The sequence below is a fragment of the Anopheles moucheti genome, chromosome 2 (assembly GCF_943734755.1).
Source record: "Anopheles moucheti chromosome 2, idAnoMoucSN_F20_07, whole genome shotgun sequence".
Classification (NCBI taxonomy): Eukaryota; Metazoa; Arthropoda; class Insecta; order Diptera; family Culicidae; genus Anopheles; species Anopheles moucheti.
Window position 1 is genome coordinate 16,212,519 of NC_069140.1, and position 14,455 is coordinate 16,226,973.

The following is a 14,455-nucleotide window of genomic DNA, read 5'->3' on the forward strand; positions in this document are numbered from 1 at the left end:
GATTCAGTTGAAATTGTGATTTATTTTATTTATGCCCGGTGTTTTGCTGCGCGTTCTTGTCACGTTTTCTAACACCGGCAGAATTGGGCAGCCGAGCCGGTTCGAAACCCACTAACGAAGTGCCACGAACTGTTGAAGGAGCCAGCGGAACGAACTGTTGAAGAATTGAGCACTGGAACCGTTCGGGCGGAATGGCATTGTAGGTTAAGCAAACATTCGAACGATTAGACAAATGAAGCGACCTGATTGGGAGCGTTGTTGCGATGATCTTTTTTGGCGCTTTCGGCCTTACTTCTTCGAATAGATCAGAGCCGCACCGATTGGCAATGATAACTGGAACAAACTCATTCCGTCTATTTCTCACCCCCTCCCTTTCGTGTGCTAATGGCAAACAGGCATGCTTCCGGTGTGCTCCGAATTTTCCCTGGTTGCCATTTGTGGCTCACTACTCCCTCAAAAGGTTTGGCGGTTGGAAGTAAAAAGCACGAAAAAACAGCTTACTGTGAAGACTCTTGCCCACCGTGAACAAAAGCGTGAAAATGTATTATTATTAATAGCAAGGCCGTGCGCTAAGCCCACCGGTTCGGTTGCTCGTTTTTTGTCTAGCGCCATTTGCAGGCGTAGGATGGGAAAGTGAAAAAAAGGTCACCGTGTCGGGTAGCTCTCGATATAAAAAAGTGTGAACTTTTTGAAAGGAAAATGGAGAAGGACATCGCCCATAAAAAACACAGTAGAAAACAAACACAAACACACACAGAGCAAGAAAACAAGCTTCTCCGAATGCACGGAAGCATGCAAATTGCTAGGCAAAAATAGGAGCATAAAACACACAATACAAATATCTTTAATGAAGGTAATAAATTCAAGCCTCAAACAGGCACTCGGTGGGTTGAGCCCGTGTAGCCAGTGGGGACACACAAAACACAAGGGACGACAAAAAAACAAAACAAAAATGGTCCTACAGACACAAAATGAAAGGAAATTTTTTAAAGCATTCAAAAAAAAAAAGGGACATAAAGCACGATGAAACAAAGCGCCGCAATAACACTTACTTGAACGAATCTAATAAAAATCTGCACTTTCTTCGCGCGGATGCGAGTGCGGAATGGTTGTTTGTGCTTTTTCCTTTTGCATCCGGTTTCGAAGCATCCATCATTATACTCATGTCTCCCATTACAGGGCTACGGCAGGCACAAAACAAAGCGACGATTTCACGAGGGAGAAAGCGCCAGAAAGCGCTCAGGCAGCCAGCTTCCCGACCCGACGGAATAAAATACCGCGCGACAGCGAAGCGCGGCGAGTGTTGCGCAGGCAAATTAACGCCGAACGATTGACGTCATGGAACTGGGAATGGAGTGCAGCGCAGTGAGAAAATGTGACAAAATTAGTGACAGTGTGTGTGTGTGTGTGTGTGTGACGACGAGTGAAAAATAACCGAAAGGTTGGAAAAGGCCTCCGAAAACAAAACCACTAGGGGCGCAAAGGCGCATCCATCGTTTATTATACGCACGCCATTATCGTTTGGTATCACACAAAGAAAAAGAAGTAGTAGAAGAAGAAGAAGAAGAAAAAGAAAAGAGAAAAAAAACAATACAAAACGAAAGACAACTCAACCTCGTTACCGGGCGCTGGTTAGTGGCTGGGGCCGCGTGTGAACCGCCTCAAAACAAAGTTTCGGGGTGATAATTTTCATCCCACCGTTCCCCGGGTCCGGTGCAGGAAACGATTTGCCACCGTCATGCTAATGGCGCCTGCGATGGCGCTAAAGGAGCACGGTTCGCGTAGCCGCCGGGGGGTGGCCGGTGTGCGCCGGTGCGGTGCCGGTTGCGGCGGTGACTGCAATCCGTTCATTTCCACACCATCGACCGTATTTTCGCGAACTTTGCTCGTTACCTTTCTGCTGATGACGTTCAACGTGAACGTATGCCAGGTGGTACAGGCCGCGGCCAGTGCCAGTGCTAGTGCGAGCGCCAGTGCAGCTGCCGGAATTGAGCGACGACCCAGCGGAGATCTACAGCGGCCCGATGGGCTGAAAATGCATCACTATGGTAAGTGGCACTGTTCCGTCCTTTTATTCTCCATTGCTTATTTCTTTATATTCCTATCCGTTATTTAACCTGTCCAATATAATTGTGGAAGGGTTTTGAAGCAGTTTAAGCTTTTAGTTCCAAAACTTTAGTGAGTCTTTTTATAAAAATCAATAAAATTCGCCTGAAAATCATTTAAGGTCCATTGCTCGAAGTGAGCTTAAATGGGTTTGATCGTTTAATATGCCTCCAGCGTTGGGTCTCCATGTTAATTGGCCCTTTTTACTCCAACATTCCCATTCTCCATCCACCCCGGTTTGCCAGGTTGTCGTCGTCAGCAAATTTAGTTTTCCCCACGTTCCTTTCCCGTCTGAAGGCAATTGCAATTGAGTTTCGGCAAAAAGTTACAATTGAAACTGGCACTTTGCTGCTGCTGCTACTGCTGCCTGCCTTCCACTACACATAACCCGCAAAAAGTTTACCATGACAATTGCGCCATTGCGATAAACAGATCCATTTCCAAGCAAATCTGTACTGCCTTCTGCAAGGAACTGCGTGGATTCGGAACTCCGTTCCCCATGCCCCCATGCCAGCGATTGTGCTGCGGATAAACAAAACAGAAAGACACGCGACACAACCCGTTGGAAACAGCAGGCACAACACGTATGCGCCATTGCACACGCACACTTATTTAAGAGCCCGCGCGGGGCCACGGGGCCACGCTTGTCGTGCCCGCCGTGCAGCAGCCATTCCGGTTCCGGTTTGGTGACATTAAATGGATGCGATCAGAAACAATTTCAATCGGTACGGAGCTATAATTCTTCCGCTTCCGCATGGCCACGGAATGGTGGCCTTTTTTTTCCCCCGCTGGTGGCCGCCTCACAGTGGAACGAAACGCAGAGCACGAAACGTAAAAGATGGTTTATCTGTCGCCGTAGGACAAACAGGACGGGGCAGAGAGTCGGTTGCCTTTCAAAACTCTCGCTACGAGCTGCTGTCGGGCGGTTTCTCACACCAGTCGGCGTACGTCGTCGTGTGAATTTGTAGCCTTTTGCAGTGTTGCCAGCAAACCGTGGCTACGCTGACTGGCACGGATCGCTCTCCTGGTTGCAAGCAAATAAAACAAATAAATCCCGGAAATACATTGCCCCCAAAATAGGACCATGGCAGCGTGCCGAGGATCGTTTTTCTTCTTGCTACACCAAAGTAAAAAAAAAAACACGACTTGGACAAAAAAAAAGCATTGGGAACGTTTCATGCTCGGTGCCTGGTTGGGAGCTGGTTTCAGTGCCGTTCATCAGAAGGCACACGTACGGAGAGGTCTCACATACTTCTGTGGATGAGTATGTTAGCCAGACTGACACTCCTGACGGGGGGGGGGGGGGGGGGGGGGGGGGGAGTAATTCATGTGCTAAAAGCCGCCCGTAGGGAAGGATGAGCGATAAACTATATCGCTCGAAGGTAGCAACGACACGCGACATGCTGTGGTGATGATGTACGACAGAGTGAATTGAATATTAACACACCTAACCGGGCGCGCACTGGTGGGTTTGGGGACTACAGCAAAAAAAAACAAGCAAAGCAAAAGGGATAACTATTGCCCTCGAGCAGTGGGAATGATTTGTGGAAGCGTACTGCGTTCACTTTGCATCAGGGTGAATCGTACAAAATTCCTTCCAATTATTGGACCACGTCAAATGGAGCATGTTGTGTTTTAATTAAATGGTTCCCTGGAAACGCTCACATTCTTACATTATCGTTTTTTTTAAGTGCACCGGTGCCAATGCAGGAACATAAAGGGTTTTCCAGCTTCATAATCGATTGCATTTCCATTGCCTGGGCAACCCATCCAAGTAGTCGGTGCCCGTCTAATGTCAATGTTTAGCTCGGAAGAAGAAGCATGACAAAAAAAAATGCAAATTGCATGTCTGTGTGGTGAAACTTTGATTACTTAATTATACATTGACCCACTTTCCCACTGACCACAGCTTTGCATGCAAGTGTGTTGTAGGTGATGCTTTTTGAAGAGCCAAAGTATATGTTTGCCATTTTCCCCTGGAGGATGCTGTTTTGGGGAGGACAGTTATTTGGTAGCTTTCGGAAGGTTCGGATTGTGGCTCACAAACACACAACGTAGCACACTTGAATACAACGCCTACTTTCTCTATCGATCTCACTCTTGCTCTCGCTCTCTGTCACTCGGTGAGGGAAAAATACTTTTCAAAGTGTCATCAAGCACGCTTGCAAAACGGCTGCCCGGAAAAACCTGGAACATGTAAACGAAATAGCAATCGATTCGGGTGGCCCGGTTTTTCCGGGTGGGGGGAAAACTACTATTTGCTCAATTTCGATTTCCCCTGCCTCTGCGTCACCGCATCGGGACCACTGTGCCATTCCACACCACGTGGCCTCGAGCTGGGGGGATTTCTTTCCCATCTGGCGAAGGAACCTATCGACACATTCCGCTCACTCTCGCACATCGGCACATGTGAGTTCGATCAATCCAAACGCCGCCGGGTTTTCGGTGGAGTGCCTCCCGGTAAGCAATTTCATTTACTGTAATCAATTTCACCGATCGACACGAACCCACAGCTCATGCATCCACACCACGACCACCACGAGGCAAATGCCCGAATACGAAGGGATAAAAATTAGCAACATTTTGTAGCGACCCAACGGGGACGTGGACGTGTTTGGGAGGATTTTTTTTCGCTCCGCAACATCGTTCCGCCCAAAAATCTGATTTATTCCTATCCGTTCAGTGGCGTAATCGTGTGCAACAAGAGGAAAGGGTGGAGCTGGGGAAAAGATGGGAGAAGCGGTTTCAGTAAAAGCCAATTTTCCTCTCCCGAGGCCAAGACAGCGTGTTGGTTATAGGCAAACATACATCGATGGTGACTTCAAATCAACCTATAAAAAAGATCTTCACAGATCCCACCAACGTGCGCCCTGGATTTCCCTGCACCACCGTATCGCTCGCTTGGAAGTGAAACGTTAGAGAATAAAAACTTAACTTCAACCAAACTCCACATGCGGGTCACGTGGCAATAAATATGTTTTTGTTGAAAATGGGAAGCCAGATAGGGCTCCAACGCGGGAATGCGTCCTTTGAGTGAGTGGGAGGGAAGGAAATGGGATAGCAGGCAGGTGCGGAACCGTATCTGGGTATGTGTATATAAATTTTATTTTCACGTTCCGTACGGTAACACCACGTCGCAGCAAAATGTGGATAGATTTTGTGTCCCTTCCGAATTTTCTCCCTAGCCCCACGCCAACCCAAACCAAACGCAAGCGTGCGTGTCGCGATTCATTTCGCGGTGGGTTCGATTTGAGTGGCTCACCAATCGCGCACCATCACACCGTTATGGGGCGGCAAGTTTTTCACCCGTGTACATTAAATCTGATTTTGTATCAATCGTCATCGTCGTCAATGTTGGGCTCTTTCGCTCTCATGCGCCTACGATACGGAGTTTTCGAATGCAGTATTTGGGCACGGTGATGGTGATGTTGGGATTTCGGGACATCCATATCAAATCAGATCACAATTTATTTGTTTTTTTGTTGTTTTTCTCCGCTGGTGCTTTCCCATGGAACGGTAGCTACATTTAGAAATTTTTGATGAAAACTTTATGCAAACGAAGCAAATTTATATGAATTTTCGGTGGACCAAATGTGGATATGAATGGCTATCGGGAGCTTTACTTTGGCACCGATGGGATGGAAGTGCGGTATATTAATTTATATCGTCCTTCATATGCAATGGAGTATCAATCTCCTTGGAGGCCCAGGGCGGAAATATAGTTGGGGCCTCTAATTTTAAAAACGATACAGGAGGGAGAGGGAACATTGAGGGGACTTGAAATGAGACAAGGCGAAAAGCGCAGTAAGAAGGGGCCTACTCCGCCTACCGTTTGATCCGCCGCTGGGCCGCCCCTAATCATCTTCTTCAAATGGTCCGCCAGGGCCATCACCATCTTCGAATACAATATCGGAACCGGCTAGACTACCTCCATGATCATCCTGAAAGACTACCTTGATCAACCTGAAAGACTACCTTCATGATCATTCGCTCACGTCGAAGTTTTAGGCGATGAACAAAAATTAACGGTTGATTGCTGTGGTGAGCTTCTACTTACTGAACTATTTCAACAATTGATTATGTTATAAGCATTCTTTGATCCCTTAGGTGCGGAGCCACGCGAGTTGACAAAATTTTTCCAACGACCAAATCAACTGGTCAACTGTGAAAACCACTATAACATAGCCGCGCAAATAATTGTTTTCAGATTTACGATACCAGGAGAGCATATTTTTCAAGTGGTGACATCTTCTTTCCCCCTCTTCCCCCTTCTCCCTTCCAGCGGCGGACCAAACGGTAGGCGGAGTAGGCGGTCGCCTAGGGCCTCGCCGTGTTGGGGGCCCCAAACAACTTGAGTCGATTGTGCGATTTTTGGAAATTTAGCAGCAGAGTTAATTTATAGCACATAATCTAATAAAAAAGGTAGAAAAATGACCGAAAATATCCTTAGATTATATATATTATATATATATCCTTAGTTAGATAATTTTTTTTTATTTCATTAGCTATATCGGCCCGGTTACACGGCTACGCAAGAGAAATATGCAATGTACTCAAACTCTTTCTTCTTTATCGGCACGACATCTTCAGGATGTTTATGCCTACCATTTCTATTTTTTTTCACTTTATTTACCCGTAGGATAGTCAGTGCTGCGTACGGAGGTTTGGTGGTCCAAATGAAATTTTTCCGTGGTCCTGTCTTGTACAGACCGACTGCGCTACCAATACACAATCTAGCCGCCCCGTGAACCCTTATATGCCCTTTTACTTCAACCTATTCATGTATTCCATTTCATGAACAGGATTTTTTCATCTGTTCGTAAATGATCCTATCGTTAGATGCTAGAATAGAAACCATGCTTGAAACGGAAAGCATCCTTCATCTCGCTCAAACTTCCCGTCGGCTGGTACGAAATTCCACACAAATCAGCTGTTTTCCGATTCCCGATACCAGGAAAGCATCCACGGAAGAGATAGCACCTTGTACAGCGATTTTGGCCGAAAACCGCCGAAGGGTATGCAAAATTTAAACACTAACTTTCCCGTTGGTCGAGTAAAATTTTGCAGCAATTTTGGTCGTAAACCGCCGAAAAGTATGCAATGTTTAAACACTAACTTTCCCGTTGGCCGTGAAAAATTTCTTCGAAAACTACCCGTTTTTGAATGTATAGTACCAGGAGAGCATCCACGGAAGAGGTAGCTCCTGGTACTGCGCCGGAAGGTATGCAATCAACTTGCAATGCAATGCGCCGTAAGGTATGCAATCAACTTGCAATGCAATGCGCCGTAAGGTATGCAATGTTTATACACTAACTTTTCGTACAAACCAGCTGTTTTCAAATTTCCGATACCAGGCGAGCATGTTGTTCAAGAGGTAACATCTTCCATCCCCCTCCCCCCTTCCCCTCAAAAATGGCGACCAAGATGGCGGTCAAGATGGCGGACAAGATGGCGGACAAGATGGCGGACAAGATGGCGGACACAAGATGGCGGACAAGATGGCGGACACAAGATGGCGGACAAGATGGCGGACAAGATGGCGGACAAGATGGCGGACACAAGATGGCGGACAAGATGGCGGACACAAGATGGCGGACAAGATGGCGGACAAGATGGCGGACAAGATGGCGGACACAAGATGGCGGACAAGATGGCGGACAAGATGGCTAACAAGATGGCGGACAAGATGGCGGACAAGATGGCGGACACAAGATGGTGGACAAGATGGCGGACAAGATGGCTAACAAGATGGCGGACAAGATGGCGGACAAGATGGCGGACACAAGATGGTGGACAAGATGGCGGACAAGATGGCTAACAAGATGGCGGACAAGATGGCGGACACAAGATGGCGGACAAGATGGCGGCCAAGATGGCGGCCAAGATGGCGAACAAGATGGCGGACAAGATGGCGGACAAGATGGTAGACAAGATGGCGGACAAGATGGCGGACAAGATGGCGGACAAGATGGCGGACAAGATGGCGGACAAGATGGCGGCCAAGATGGCGGAAAAGATGGCGGACACAAGATGGCGGACAAAATGGCGGACAAGATGGCGAACACAAGATGGCGGACAAGATGGCGGACAAGATGGCGGAAAAGATGGCGAACAAGATGGTGGACAAGATGGCGGCCAAGATGGCGGCCAAGATGGCGGACAAGATGGCGGACAATGTGGCGGACAAGATGGCGGACAAGATGCCGGACAAGATGGCGGACAAGATGGTGGGCATGATGGCGTACAAGATGGAGGAAACAAGATGGCGGCTAAGATGGCGGACACAAGATGGCGGCCAAGATGGCGGACAATATGGCGGACAAGATGGCGGACAAGATGGCGGACAATATGGCGGACAAGATGGCGAACAAGATGGCGGCCTAGATGGCGGACAAGATGGCGGCCAAGATGGCGGACACAAGATGGCGGACACAAGATGGCGGCCAAGATGACGGACCAGATGGCGGACACAAGATGGCGGCCAAGATGGCGGACAAGATGGCGGACACAAGATGGCGGACAAGATAGCGGACACAAGATGGCGGACAAGATGGCGGACAAGATGGCGGACAAGATGGCGGACACAAGATGGCGGACAAGATGGCTAACAAGATGGCGGACAAGATGGCGGACAAGATGGCGGACACAAGATGGTGGACAAGATGGCGGACAAGATGACTAACAAGATGGCGGACAAGATGGCGGACACAAGATGGCGGACAAGATGGCGGCCAAGATGGCGGTCAAGATGGCGAACAAGATGGCGGACAAGATGGCGGACAAGATGGCGGACAAGATGGCGGACAAGATGGCGGACAAGATGGCGGACAAGATGGCGGACAAGATGGCGGCCAAGATGGCGGAAAAGATGGCGGACACAAGATGGCGGACAAGATGGCGGACAAGATGGCGAACACAAGATGGCGGACAAGATGGCGGACAAGATGGCGGAAAAGATGGCGGCCACGAAGGCGGCCACGAAGGCGGCCAAGATGGCGGACACAAGATGGCGGACAAGATGGCGGCCAAGATGGCGGCCAAAATGGCGGACAAGATGGCGGCTAAGATGGCGGACAAGATGGCGGCCACGAAGGCGGCCAAGATGGCGGACACAAGATGGCGGACAAGATGGCGGACAAGATGGCGGCCAAGATGGCGGCCAAAATGGCGGACAAGATGGCGGCTAAGATGGCGGACAAGATGGCGGATAAGATGGCGCACTCAAGATGAAGGCCAAGATGGCGAACAAGATGGCGGACAAGATGGCGGACAAGATAGCGGACAAGATGGCGGACAAGATGGCGGAAGAGATGGCGGCCAAGATGGTGGACAAGATGGCGGACAAGATGGCGGACAAGATGGCGGACAAGATGGCGGACACAAGATGGCGGACAAGATGGCGGACAAGATGGCTAACAAGATGGCGGACAAGATGGCGGACAAGATGGCGGACAAGATGGCGAACAAGATGGTGGACAAGATGGCGGCCAAGATGGCCGCCAAGATGGCGGACAAGATGGCGGACAATGTGGCGGACAAGATGGCGGACAAGATGGCGGACAAGATGGCGGACAAGATGGCGGACAAGATGGTGGGCATGATGGCGTACAAGATGGAGGAAACAAGATGGCGGCTAAGATGGCGGACACAAGATGGCGGCCAAGATGGCGGACAATATGGCGGACAAGATGGCGGACAAGATGGTGGACACAAGATGGCGGACAATATGGCGGACAAGATGGCGAACAAGATGGCGGACCAGATGGCGGACAAGATGGCGGCCAAGATGGCGGACACAAGATGGCGGACACAAGATGGCGGCCAAGATGACGGACAAGATGGCGGACACAAGATGGCGGCCAAGATTGTGAACAAGATGGCGGGCACAAGATGGCGGACAAGATGACGGTCAAGATGTTGGACACAAGATTGCGGACAAGATGGCGGGTAAGGGCGATGAAGGGAGAAGGAGGAAGAGGAGGAAAGAAGATGTCAGATGTAAACCTGGAAACAATTATTTGCGCGGCTATGTTATAGTGGTTTTCACAGTTGACCAGTTGATTTGGTCGTTGGAAAAATTTGTCAGTATTTTGTCAACTCGCGTGGCTCCGCACCTAAGGGATCAAATAATGCTTAAAACATAATCAATTGTTGAAATAGTTCAGTAAGTAGAAGCTCACCACAGAAATCAACCGTTAATTTTTGTTCATCGCCTAAACCATCGACGTGAGCGAATGATCATGGAGGTAGTCTTTCAACACAAAAACTTGACCTAGCATTTTAGTTTTCAAATGCTAAAAACTATGCAAATCGAACCGACTAGGCATAACACAAATAATTATTATTATATAAAATTTGCGTTGTTTGTTTAATGGGATACACAATGTTAAACAATTTATTAAATAATAAATAAACAAAAAAACCGAATTTCACAACTTAGTAACTCGCTCATTCTGTATTGCAAAATGTATGACAGGTGATTACCCCTCACAATGCATCAGAGATTAAGCGATCTCCCGTCAGGATATGCAATATATACGCGGCATATTTACGTGGAGTTATTTGATTGGATGAATTTTCCTCTGCATTCGGCTCCATCTGGGGATCATTCTCATTGATGACGCACCACTATCTGTGTTTGTCCCCGTGCTCGATGGTCTCGGCTGTCGTCCTCGGCGACGTATCTTAAACATACCATGAGTCCAACCGGCTTCACCCCGTGGAAACAGGATCGGGTACTGTAGTGGACGCATCATCTGGTTGGTCTCATACACTGACCTTAAGGATCCTGTAGCACGATGTTGCAGCACAATCTCCCGTGTATGTATATTCCGTGCTACCGGTGATATCGTCACAAACACACATTACCCACCTCACCTGCAGTCGGTGTGTTGTTCCGGAACTGGTCAATACCTGGTTTACGTGAAAGGAGGCAAAGGCGCAGTTCATCGCGATCAGACACGCGTTCATACGTATGACTGAACATCCGTGTTAGGAGATTGTGTGTGATAAATACCCGCTGCAGGATAAACAATAGCGATTAACTTCACCACCAAATGCTGGTGCTTGAGTGTTTTGTTAAGTTAAGTTAAGATCGAAGAAGTATAACTGAGTGTTGCATGACAAATATCCCGGAAGCACAGCGAGCGAACCAATGCGATGGCAAAGTGTTCCTTACATGCTTTAGTTGTAAATTCTACCACGTGCAGCTTCTCGAAGCTGGCGCACGTATGATTGTAGCTCCATTTTGAAGAGTTCAGTTACAGTGGTAACTGGAGTTGGTGATGATAAAGCTGGTTCCGATATTGTATTCGAAGATGGTGATGGCCCTGGCGGACCATTCGAAGAAGATGATTAGGGGCGGCCCAGCGGCGGATCAAACGGTAGGCGGAGTAGGCCCCTTCTTACTGTGCTTTTCGCCTTGTCTCATGTCAAGTCCCCTCAATGTTCCCCTTCCCTCCTGTATCGTTTTTGAAATTAGAGGCCCCAACTATATTTCCGCCCTGGGCCTCCAAGGAGATTGATCCTCCACTGTCTAAACCGACTTGACAGACTGGATCTTCCGGTTTTCGCCAGGGACGAAATCTTGTCCGCCATCTTGACCGCCATCTTAGCCGCCATCTTGTGTCCGCCATCTTGTCCGCCATCTTGGCCACCATCTTGTCGGCCATCTTATCCACCATCGTGTCTTCCATCTTGTCCGCCATCTTGTCCGCCATCTTGTCCGCCATCTTGTCCGCCATCTTGTCCGCCATCTTGTCCGCCATCTTGTCCGCCATCTTGTCCGCCATCTTGTCCGCCATCTTGTCCGCCATCTTGTCCGCCATCTTGTCCGCCATCTTGTCCGCCATCTTGGCCGCCATCTTGTCCGCCATCTTGTCCGCCATCTTGTCCGCCATCTTGTCCGCCATCTTGGCCGCCATCTTGTGTCCGCCATCTTGTCCGCCATCTTGTGTCCGCCATCTTGTCCGCCATCTTGTCCGCCATCTTGTCCGCCATCTGGTCCGCCATCTTGTGTCCGCCATCTTGTTCGCCATCTTGTCTGCCATCTTGTCCGCCATCTTGTGTCCGCCATCTTGTCCGCCATTTTGGCCGCCATCTTGGCCGCCATCTTGTCCGCCATCTTGGCCGCCATCTTGTGTCCGCCATCTTGTCCGCTATCTTGTCCGCCATCTTGTCCGCCATCTTGGCCGCCATCTTGGCCGCCATCTTGTCCGCCATCTTGTCCGCCATCTTGTCCGCCATCTTGTGTCCGCCATCTTGGCCGCCATCTTGTCCGCCATCTTGGCCGCCATCTTGTCCGCCATTTTGTCCGCCATCTTGTGTCCGCCATCTTGTCCGCCATCTTGTCCGCCATCTTGTTAGCCATCTTGTCCGCCATCTTGGTCGCCATCTTGTGTCCGCCATCTTGTCCGCCATCTTGTCCGCCATCTTGTCCGCCATCGTGGCCGCCATCTTTTCCGCTATCTTGTGTCCGCCATCTTGTCCGCCATCTTGTCCACCATCTTGTCCGCCATCTTGTCCGCCATCTTGTGTCCGCCATCTTGTCCGCCATCTTGTCCGCCATCTTGTCCGCCATCTTGTCCGCCATCTTGTCCGCCATCTTGTTCGCCATCTTGGCCGCCATCTTGTCCGCCATCTTGTGTCCGCCATCTTGTCCGCCATCTTGTGTCCGCCATCTTGTCCGCCATCTTGTTAGCCATCTTGTCCGCCTTCTTGTCCGCCATCTTGTCCGCCATCTTGTCCGCCATCTTGTCCGCCATGTTGGACGCCATCTTGTCCGCCATCTTGGCCGCTATCTTGTCCGCCATCTTGTGTCCGCCATATTGTCCTCCATCTTGGCAGCCATCTTGTGTCCGCCATCTTGTCCGCCATCTTGGCCGCCATCTTGTCCGCCATCTAGTCCGCCATCATGTCCGCCATCATGTCCGCCATCTTGTCCGCCATCTTGTGTCCGCCATCTAGTCCGCCATCTTGTCCGCCATCTTGGCCGCCATCTTGGCCGCCATCTTGTCCGCCATCTTGTCCGCCATCATGTCCGCCATCTTGTCCGCCATCTTGTGTCCGCCATCTTGTCCGCCATCTTGTTCGCCATCTTGTCCGCCATCTTGTGTCCGCCATCTTGTCCGCCATCTTGTCCGCCATCTTGTCCGCCATCTTGTGTCCGCCATCTTGTGTCCGCCATCTTGTTAGCCATCTTGTCCGCCATCTTGTGTCCGCCATCTTGTGTCCGCCATCTTGTCCGCCATCTTGTGTCCGCCATCTTGTCCGCCATCTTGTCCGCCATCTTGTTCGCCATCTTTTAGCCATCTTGTCCGCCTTCTTGTCCGCCATCTTGTCCGCCATCTTGTTCGCCATCTTGTCCGCCATCTTGTCCGCCATCTTGTTAGCCATCTTGTCCGCCATCTTGTCCGCCATATTGTCCTCCATCTTGGCAGCCATCTTGTGTCCGCCATCTTGTCCGCCATCTTGGCCGCCATCTTGTCCGCCATCTTGTCCGCCATCTTGTCCGCCATCTTGTCCGCCATCTTGGCCGCCATCTCTTCCGCCATCTTGTCCGCCATCTTGTCCGCCATCTTGTCCGCCATCTTGTTCGCCATCTTGTCCGCCATGTTGGCCGCCATCTTGTTCGCCATCTTGTCCGCCATCTTGTCCGCCATCTTGTCCGCCATCTTGTCCGCCATCTTGTCCGCCATCTTGTCCGCCATCTTGTCCGCCATCTTGTCCGCCATCTTGTGTCCGCCATCTTGTCCGCCTTCTTGTCCGCCATCTTGTCCGCCATCTTGTCCGCCATCTTGGCCGCCATCTCTTCCGCCATCTTGTCCGCCATCTTGTCCGCTATCTTGTCCGCCATCTTGTCCGCCATCTTGTTCGCCATCTTGGCCTTCATCTTGAGTGCGCCATCTTATCCGCCATCTTGTCCGCCATCTTGTCCGCCATCATGTCCGCCATCATGTCCGCCATCTTGTCCGCCATCTTGTGTCCGCCATCTTGTCCGCCATCTTGTCCGCCATCTTGTGTCCGCCATCTTGTCCGCCATCTTGTCCGCCATCTTGTCCGCCATCTTGTGTCCGCCATCTTGTCCGCCATCTTGTTAGCCATCTTGTCCGCCATCTTGTGTCCGCCATCTTGTCCGCCATCTTGTCCGCCATCTTGTCCGCCATTTTGGCCGCCATCTTGGCCGCCATCTTGTCCGCCATCTTGTCCGCCATCTTGTCCGCCATCTTGTCCGCCATCTTGTCCGCCATCTTGGCCGCCATCTTGTGTCCGCCATCTTGTCCGCCATCTTGTCCGCCATCTTGTCCGCCATCTTGTGTCCGCCATCTTGTCCGCCTTCTTGTCCGCCTTC

At 50.2% G+C, this 14,455-nt stretch overlaps 1 protein-coding gene across 4 annotated transcripts in view; it reads left to right on the top strand.

Annotated features, from left to right (window-relative positions):
- Positions 1-14,455, top strand: part of LOC128310434 (uncharacterized) — a 162,911-nt gene that overhangs the window by 71,752 nt on the left and 76,704 nt on the right. For all 4 annotated transcript variants that reach the window (XM_053047076.1, XM_053047075.1, XM_053047077.1 and 1 more), the window contains exon 4: positions 1,180-2,048. In XM_053047076.1, the coding sequence (XP_052903036.1) occupies positions 1,739-2,048 (310 nt within the window). In that variant the 5' untranslated portion in view covers positions 1,180-1,738. The remainder of the gene's footprint in view (positions 1-1,179; positions 2,049-14,455) is intronic.